The sequence below is a fragment of the Podarcis melisellensis genome (assembly GCF_964234715.1).
Source record: "Podarcis melisellensis genome assembly, chromosome: 13".
Lineage (NCBI taxonomy): Eukaryota > Metazoa > Chordata > Lepidosauria > Squamata > Lacertidae > Podarcis > Podarcis melisellensis.
In genome coordinates this window covers 11,084,503-11,092,183 of record NC_138545.1, presented here as the reverse complement: position 1 = coordinate 11,092,183, position 7,681 = coordinate 11,084,503, and the positions used below count along the sequence as shown (strand labels likewise).

Sequence of the window (7,681 nt, the reverse complement as noted above, 5' to 3'; positions counted from 1 at the left end):
TGAGTCCACACCAACAAACTGCAAAGCAGTAGCAAGTATGCCATAATGGGTAGCTTGCACAAAATGCCCTTTTAATAAACGGTGCAATTTCTCTTGCACAGTGCTTTCTTCCTCCTATATACATTCTGGTGGGACCGACTACTTTGCCCATCAAGATTCTCCTTTTGGCAAGCTCCACACCATGTAATATCTCCTCTACCCCACCCACCCACTATGTATGTATAATCCCAAAATTCCCAATTCTCTTCTTGGGAGTGAAGTAACAATGCAACTTTTGTATATTTTTATTTTTTCATTCGGGGAGGCTAGGGAGCCTTTGGTATACAAACCCTAAAACACCATCAGATTCAGTCACAAATCCCTGCATAAAACAGTCAGTGAAACGACAAACCACATTGCCGCAGAATGATAGCTATGTTATTTAGAAGTACCCACAATGGAGTCAGGATCTACATTTCTCCAGCAAAGGTCAAAGCTTTGATCATCCAAGTTATCAGAAATCAATCAAAGTGTTTGGAAAATCTGGGGAGAAGAGTGCTTTTAACCACAGGTGGCAAATTTGGCTACAACCCTCCAATAGGGCTGGGCGATATATCAATATATAATCATCCAAAACCGTTTTGAAGTCCGTAATTGTGATATCAGTTTCATAATTTTTGACCTGGCAATATATTGTGAATCGTAGCGTGTGTGTGCGCCCACACACGCTATGCAAAAATTGCAACGTGGGGAAAACCATGAAGCCAGCCAATGTGTCTCTTAATTCCTGCAGCCCCTGTTAACTCTGCTGCCTCAGCTCTCCCTCATGCAAGGGGGCAGCAAATCACAAGAGAAGGGGGTGGAATCACAATGCAGGAAAATCTGTGATGCCTCTACATAGCTCCATCCTTATTTCAGGCTGTGATATGTAGGTATATCACAATGTCTAATTGGTGATATATCAAAATGTTGAAAACCAGATATCGCCCAGTCCTATTTTCCATATATTGTTGGGCTCCAACTCCCCTCATTCCTGAGTGTCAGCCCATATGGCTGCAGCTGATGGGAGCTGTGGTTCAGCAGCCTTTGGAGAGTGACACAGGTTCCTCGCTCCTGCTTTCAACCATCATACTTTATGTTATGTACTGAAATTCTCACCCTGGGCCAGCAGGGGGATACTGTAGATAGTTATGCAAATGAAGGATCGAAAGTGACGTTCAGTGATTGGATAGTTTTAGAAAGTTGTTACAGTAACGTGGTACTGGAGCTCTATATAAGCAGGCTGACTGAGCCCTTCAGTGCAGTTCTGTCCTGTCCTGTCCATAAACAAGAGCTGTTTGAAGAATCGCTGTGTCGTCTGATATGTTCACCCACAACTTAACACTATGCATGTGGAGCGTTAGTCGGGTACGTCCTGTGCCCCAAGCTGGTCTTGCATTTGTCTCCCGGTGGTAAAGCACGGAGGAAAACCTTGCTGTTCTGACTTGCTTGAGACTCCTGCCCTGCGAGCCTTGAAAGTGAAGGTGTATCTGAACTCTGCCCGAATATCCTTGAGGAGCAGGATGTACAGAAGAGGATCAAAGATGTTGCCCAAGGTGGTAAAGAACAAAGTTGTACGTTGGTAGATGAAGATCTTCCTCACCAAGTCACAGCTTTCAACTGCCTTCCCGTGGAGCATCACTTCCCAGAAATACCTGTAATATGAAGTCACCTGGTGAGGAGTGAAGAGGACAAAAAAGGTGATGACCGTGAGAGAGATGAAGCCGTAGATCTGCCTTTTTGTTTTCTGCTCCAGAGAGGCCACTTTCCTGAGTTCATACAGGACCCGGAAGTAGAAGAACCCCATGAGCAGGAACGGTATAAAGAAAGAGAAGACCGTGATGCTCACCCTGAACTCGGCGTATTGATAGTTCAGCCTGGAGCTATCCAGGCAGCGCTCCTGCAGCTGCTCCTCTGGCCACTCACCTCTGATTTGTATCCCGATGCCGACCGCGCAGAAAGCTGCCACCAGGAGCCAACAAACGGCGCTCACTTTGGCAGCGCCTTGCATGGTCTGCAGCCTGTGGAATCTAAGCGGGTGGACCAGGCCGAAATAGCGCTCCATGGCGATGAGGCACAAGAAGTTGTTTTTGGCGTAGAAGTTGGTGCGGAACGCCAGGCCGGCCACCGCGCACACCTCCTTCCCAAGGCTGGTTTTGTGGTCGTGGTAACTGTAGTACATCCATAAAGGGAGCGTCAGGGTCTGCAAGATGTTGGCCAGCACCAGGTTTGCGATGTAAACAGAGAGGATGACGGACCTCTTCATCTGGTGGCTCAGGGCCCAAAGTGCCAAGCTGTTCAGAGGCAGCCCGACCACCACCACCACCGAATAGATGGGGATTTGAAAGTACTTGGTGATGTTGACAGGCAAAGGGTGGCATGAGATGTTCATGGCGCCTATTGGAAACTATTGTGGGTTTTCTCCCTCTTCCCATGGAGCCCCATTGTTCTGGACTGTCATCTCACAGCCGTTGCAGATGGCGCATATCTTGTTGAACTTGCTGGCCGCCGGACTCGTCCACAGGGTGTGGTGGTGGAAATGAAGGACACTGCGGACGAGGTGGCAAATGCCCCTGCTGCCACTTCTCTTGCTTGGTGGCCTGCCCTTCCTTCTAATCCAGATCAGTTTTTAATTAAGAAAAGGAAAATAGAGAGGGCTTCTCAAGACCTGGGATGGGAAAGATTGCAGGAAAAATGGATCAGGCAGTTCTCAGAATTGGAAATAAGTGATAGACCATACTGTGTGTAACTGCCTCCTTCCCCCGCCCCCCAAAGGTCTGCAGTCCTAATGTACCTTTTGCACATGGTTATGGTCTAAACCACAGAGCCTAGGACTTGCCGATCAGAAGGTCGGTGGTTCAAATCCCTGCAACGAGGTGACCTCCTGTTGCTCGGTCCCTGCTCCTGCCAACCAAGCAGTTTGAAAGCACGTCAAAGTGCAAGTAGATAAATACCGTATTTTTTGCACCATAACACTCACTTCCTCCTAGAAAGTAAGGGGAAATGTCTGTGCGTGTTATGGAGCGAATGCCTGCGGGTGGCAGGGCGATCTACTGCAGTCGTGAGCAGAGGATCCATGGTTCCCCTTCCTTCCCTCCTCCGTGGTTACAAAGCATGGATCCGCATGGATCCTCAGGATTTTTGCATTGGGCTATTCCAAACTCACTGTCAGATCACATGTCTGTGGCCACAGCATGAACCACAAAAATCAAATATCCACTATTTCGTTTAGGATATTTTTTTTCTTGTTTTCCTCCTCTAAAAACTATGTGCGTGCTATGGTCTGGTGCGTGTTATAGAGCGAAAAATACAGTAGTTACCGCTCTGATGGGAAAGTAGATGGCATTTCCGTGCACTGCTCTGGTTTCACCAAAAGCAGCTTAGTCATGTGGCCACATGACCCGAAAGCTGAACGCTGGCTCCCTTGGCCAATAAAGTGAGATGAGCACCGCAACCCCAGAGTCAGTCACAACTGGACCTAATGGTCAGGGGTCCCTTTACCTTTATGCAATCCTCTTACCTGGGAATACAACCCTCCTGAATAGATAGATGCCTAGGATTGCTGGCCAGTTAGGCATCACCCCAAAAGACATGAGTCACCCTTCAACAGTACACAACTTTGCAGTATTATTATTTTTTAAAAAGAGCATCTATTATCATTTACCATCCATCTATTTATATGCAAATTTAGAAAGAGTCACTATAAGAAGACTCTTATAGTTGGGTGGTGGGGAGAATGAGTGTAGATAATGGGAAAGAGAAAGAGTAAAAGACCCCTGGATGGTTAAATGCAATCAAAGGCGACTATGGGGTTGTGGCGCTCACCTCACTTTCAGGCCGAGGGAGCCGGCGTTTGTCCACAGACAGCTTTCCAGGTCATGTGGCCAGCACAACTAAACTGCTTCAACGGAACACTGTGATGGAAGCCAGAGCGCACGGAAACACCGTTTACCTTCCCACCGCACTGGTACCTATTTATCTACTTGCGCTAGCATGCCTTCGAACTGCTAGGTTGGCAGGAGCTGGGACAGAGCAATGGGAGCGCTCACCCTGTCCTGGGGATTTGAACCGCCAACCTTCTGATCAGCAAGCTCAAGAGGCTCAGTGGTTTAGATCACAGTGCCACCCGCGTCCCATGAGTGTAGATACTACTGAGCTAGATAGACCAATGGCCTGATTCGGTATACAGTGGTACCTCGGCTTAAGAACTTAATTTGTTCTGGAGGTCCGTTCTTAACCTGAAACTGTTCTTAACCTGAGGTAGTACTTTCGCTATTGGGACCTCCTGCTGCCGTCGCGTGCCCACCGTCCAATTTCTGTTCTCATCCTGAAGCAAAGTTCTTAACACGAGGTACTATCTCTGGCTTAGCAGAGTCTGTAACCTGAAGCGTCTGTAACCTGAAGCGTCTGTAACCCGAATATTCCAATAATCCTCAAAATAAGGGGGATATCACCACCTTAATTGCCAAACAAAGGTTTTGCCCATTGGGCAACTGGAAGGCTTTCAGAACGCTGCCCTCACATATCCTGGCAATGTCCTGTTTCTGTTCTCAGGCTCCATTCCCGTCATCTGAAGATCAAGGGAGCCACGGCAGGTGTCCCTATCTTATATACTCCTACTGCCAAAAAGCTCCGTTTCACTGTTGCAGAACAATGCTTTCCTCCTCATGCTTCTGAGCATTAATGAATGAAAAGCCAAGCCTGCGCACAGGGAATTTCCATGACATTTGACTGCGGTGAGAACCTTCCTGTGGTCGTGTCCCTTCATAACCCACAGTCTGTCAGACTCTGACCTCATCTGTGCCAGCGATTGAATGGAAGTCTGCCCACATGCTCAGGGGCAACTTCCTCAGTGTACAGAAGAAACCACTTGGAGACAGGAATAAATAAGGAAGGGAGATGGGTATTTACTGGTAGTTTTCTGGGTGATTTGGGCAAGGGTGTCTCATGACCAGCTGTTGGAAGATACAGGAGGGGAGGGGGCTGTTGAGGCCAGATTCTGCTTGCTGGATTCCCACAGGAGTCCACTGTGGAAACAGGATGCTGGACCAGGTGGAACATTGGCCTGATCCATCTGGCTGAGTTTCCCCAGCCACTCTGGGCAGCTTGCAGCACATAAAAAATTGTAAAACATTAGACATTAAAAACCGCCTGATACATGGTTGCCTCCAGTTATCCAACAATAGCAAGAAGTAAGAAGCTGGCCCCAGCCCCAGTTAGGTTGCTGGAAAAGATTGCCAGAAGGAAACTATGTCAATTTTATTTGAAATCCTATGGGTGAGCTTGCTTTGGTGACTGATCACAAATTCCCAGTGTTTAGGAACAGACAAATCTATTGATTTCAGGTTCTATTTTTTCCATACAGTGGTACCTCGGGTTACATACGCTTCAGGTTACAGACTCTGTTAGCCCAGAAATAGTGCTTCAGGTTAAGAACTTTGCTTCGGGATGAGAACAGAAATCGTGCTCTGGTGGCGCGGCAGCAGCAGGAGGCCCCATTAGCTAAAGTGGTGCTTCAGGTTAAGAACAGTTTCAGGTTAAGTACGGACCTCCAGAACGAATTAAGTGATTAACCTGAGTTACCACTGTACATTTAAAGCACTCCCCCCCGGGGGGGGGGGAATCCTGAGTACTGTAGTTTATTCCTCACAGAGCTACGAATCCCAGCACCTTTAAGTTACAGTTCCAATGAGTCCTTTCTGGGGGGGAGGGGGGGTTGCTTTAACTGTGCTTCAAAAGTATGATGTGTGTGCAGAGCCGGGGCTGCATCCGGAATGAGCAGATTCCATTCTTCACTTCCTTAGGTTGTATTTAAGTACAGTAGTACCTCGGGCTAAGAACTTAATTCATTCTGGAGGTCCATTCTTAACCTGAAGCACCACTTTAGCTAATGGGGCCTCCTGCTGCTGCCGCGCCGCCGGAGCACAATTTCTGTTCTCATCCTGAAGCAAGGTTCTTAACCTGAAGCACTATTTCTGGGTTAGCGGAGTCTGTAACCTGAAGCGTATGCAACCTGAGGTACCACTGTACATCCTGCCCAGAGCAGACCCATTCAAATCAGTGAACCTAAGTTAGGCATGCCTGCTAAATTAAACAGGTCTGCTCTGAGAAGGGCTGAATACCATGCATTGTTACTGCTGTAAAAACAAGATGACTGATATCCGATAAAGAAGTAGAAGCGAATTATTATTGTTAGAGCTTTCCTGAGTTTCCCTGTAGTGTGTTCCCATGCTCTTAGTCTCCAAGAGTAAATTTTATTTTGCGACTGGTAGCCAAACACCATAAGATACACACACACATAATTAGTAATGATGCATACTTTGAATCATAGATTCAAAGAATTTCAGAGCTGGAAGGGGCTCCAAGGGTTATCTAGTCCAACCCCCTGCAATAAAGGAATCACAAGTGAAAGCATCCATGCAGATAGCCATCCAACCTCTGCTTAAAAACCTCCAAGGAAGGAGAGTCTACAATAGGCATAGGCAAACTCATCTCTCCAGATATTTTTTGGGACTACAACTCCCATCATCCCTAGCTAACAGGACCAGTGGTCAGGGATGATGGGAGTTGTGGTCCCAAAACATCTGGAGGGCAAAGTTTGCCTACGCCTGGTCTACAACCTCCTGAGGGAGCCCCTTCCATTGTCAAACAGCTCTCGCCATCAGAAGGTTCTTCCTAAATAATCCCCTTTCTTGTAACCTGAAGCCATTGGTTCGAGTCCTACCCTCTGGAGCGGCAGAAAATAAGCTTTCTCCGTCTTCCATGTGACGGCCCTTGAGATATCTGAAGGTGGCTAGCATACGTCCTTTCAATCGCCTCTTGTGCAACCCAACTCTCTCAGCCATCATACATGGGCATTAAGAGAATGAATGATCAAGGCTGATTTCAAAGTCAGCTTGAGTTTGTTTGTTTGTTTCATGCTGTAAAACAGTAATAATAAAAAATTGAAGCACTCACCTCATTACTGACCCAAGAGACGATTCACACACCTGCTTGCTTGCAACTGCTTCATTCTTTGGAATGGCATCCTCTCTTTGTGGTTGTGTCAGTCACTGTGGTTTTTGTGACTCAGATAGCATGCAGAATGCGCTAGTCTCAGTTAAGCGATAACCACCAAGTTGTACATCATAGGAGACAGCTGAGCGGGAACTCAAATAAAGCTGTTTTGGGTTTTACATATTGCTCTCAGGTTGCTGTGTGTCTTGGAAGGGACTTACCACCATGATATAGATATAGATAGATGATAGATGATAGATAGATAGATAGATAGATAGATAGATAGATAGATAGATAGATAGATGGATGATAGGTAGATAGATAGATGATAGATAGATAGATAGATAGATAGATAGATAGATAGATAGATAGATAGATGATAGATAGATGATAGATAGATATAGATAGATAGATAGATAGATGATAGATAGATAGATAGATAGATAGATAGATAGATAGATAGATAGATGATAGATAGATAGATGATAGATAGATAGAGATAGATAGATAGATAGATAGATAGATAGATAGATAGATAGATAGATAGATAGATAGATGATAGATAGATGATAGATAGATAGATAGATAGATAGATAGATAGATAGATAGATAGATAGATGATAGATAGACTCTGAAATAACTGTTGCATTCTTGAAGGGTTGTAAGT

General features: G+C 46.0%; 1 protein-coding gene across 1 annotated transcript; it reads right to left on the bottom strand.

Annotated features, from left to right (window-relative positions):
• Positions 1–290: 290 nt before the first annotated feature.
• On the bottom strand, positions 291–7,061 carry LOC309354940 (G-protein coupled receptor 4-like). Its single transcript, XM_081885248.1, has 2 exons — positions 6,976–7,061; positions 291–2,686 (listed from the first exon to the last, which is right to left on the bottom strand). Exon 2 carries the CDS (start codon positions 2,408–2,410, stop codon positions 1,379–1,381), a length of 1,032 nt encoding a protein of 343 aa, XP_081741374.1. The 5' UTR covers positions 2,411–2,686; positions 6,976–7,061; the 3' UTR covers positions 291–1,378.
• Positions 7,062–7,681: the final 620 nt, after the last annotated feature.

Coding starts and splice junctions, on each gene's coding strand:
- LOC309354940 (XM_081885248.1), bottom strand. CDS start 2,410: ATGAACATCTCATGCCACCCTTTGCCTGTCAACATCACCAAGTACTTT.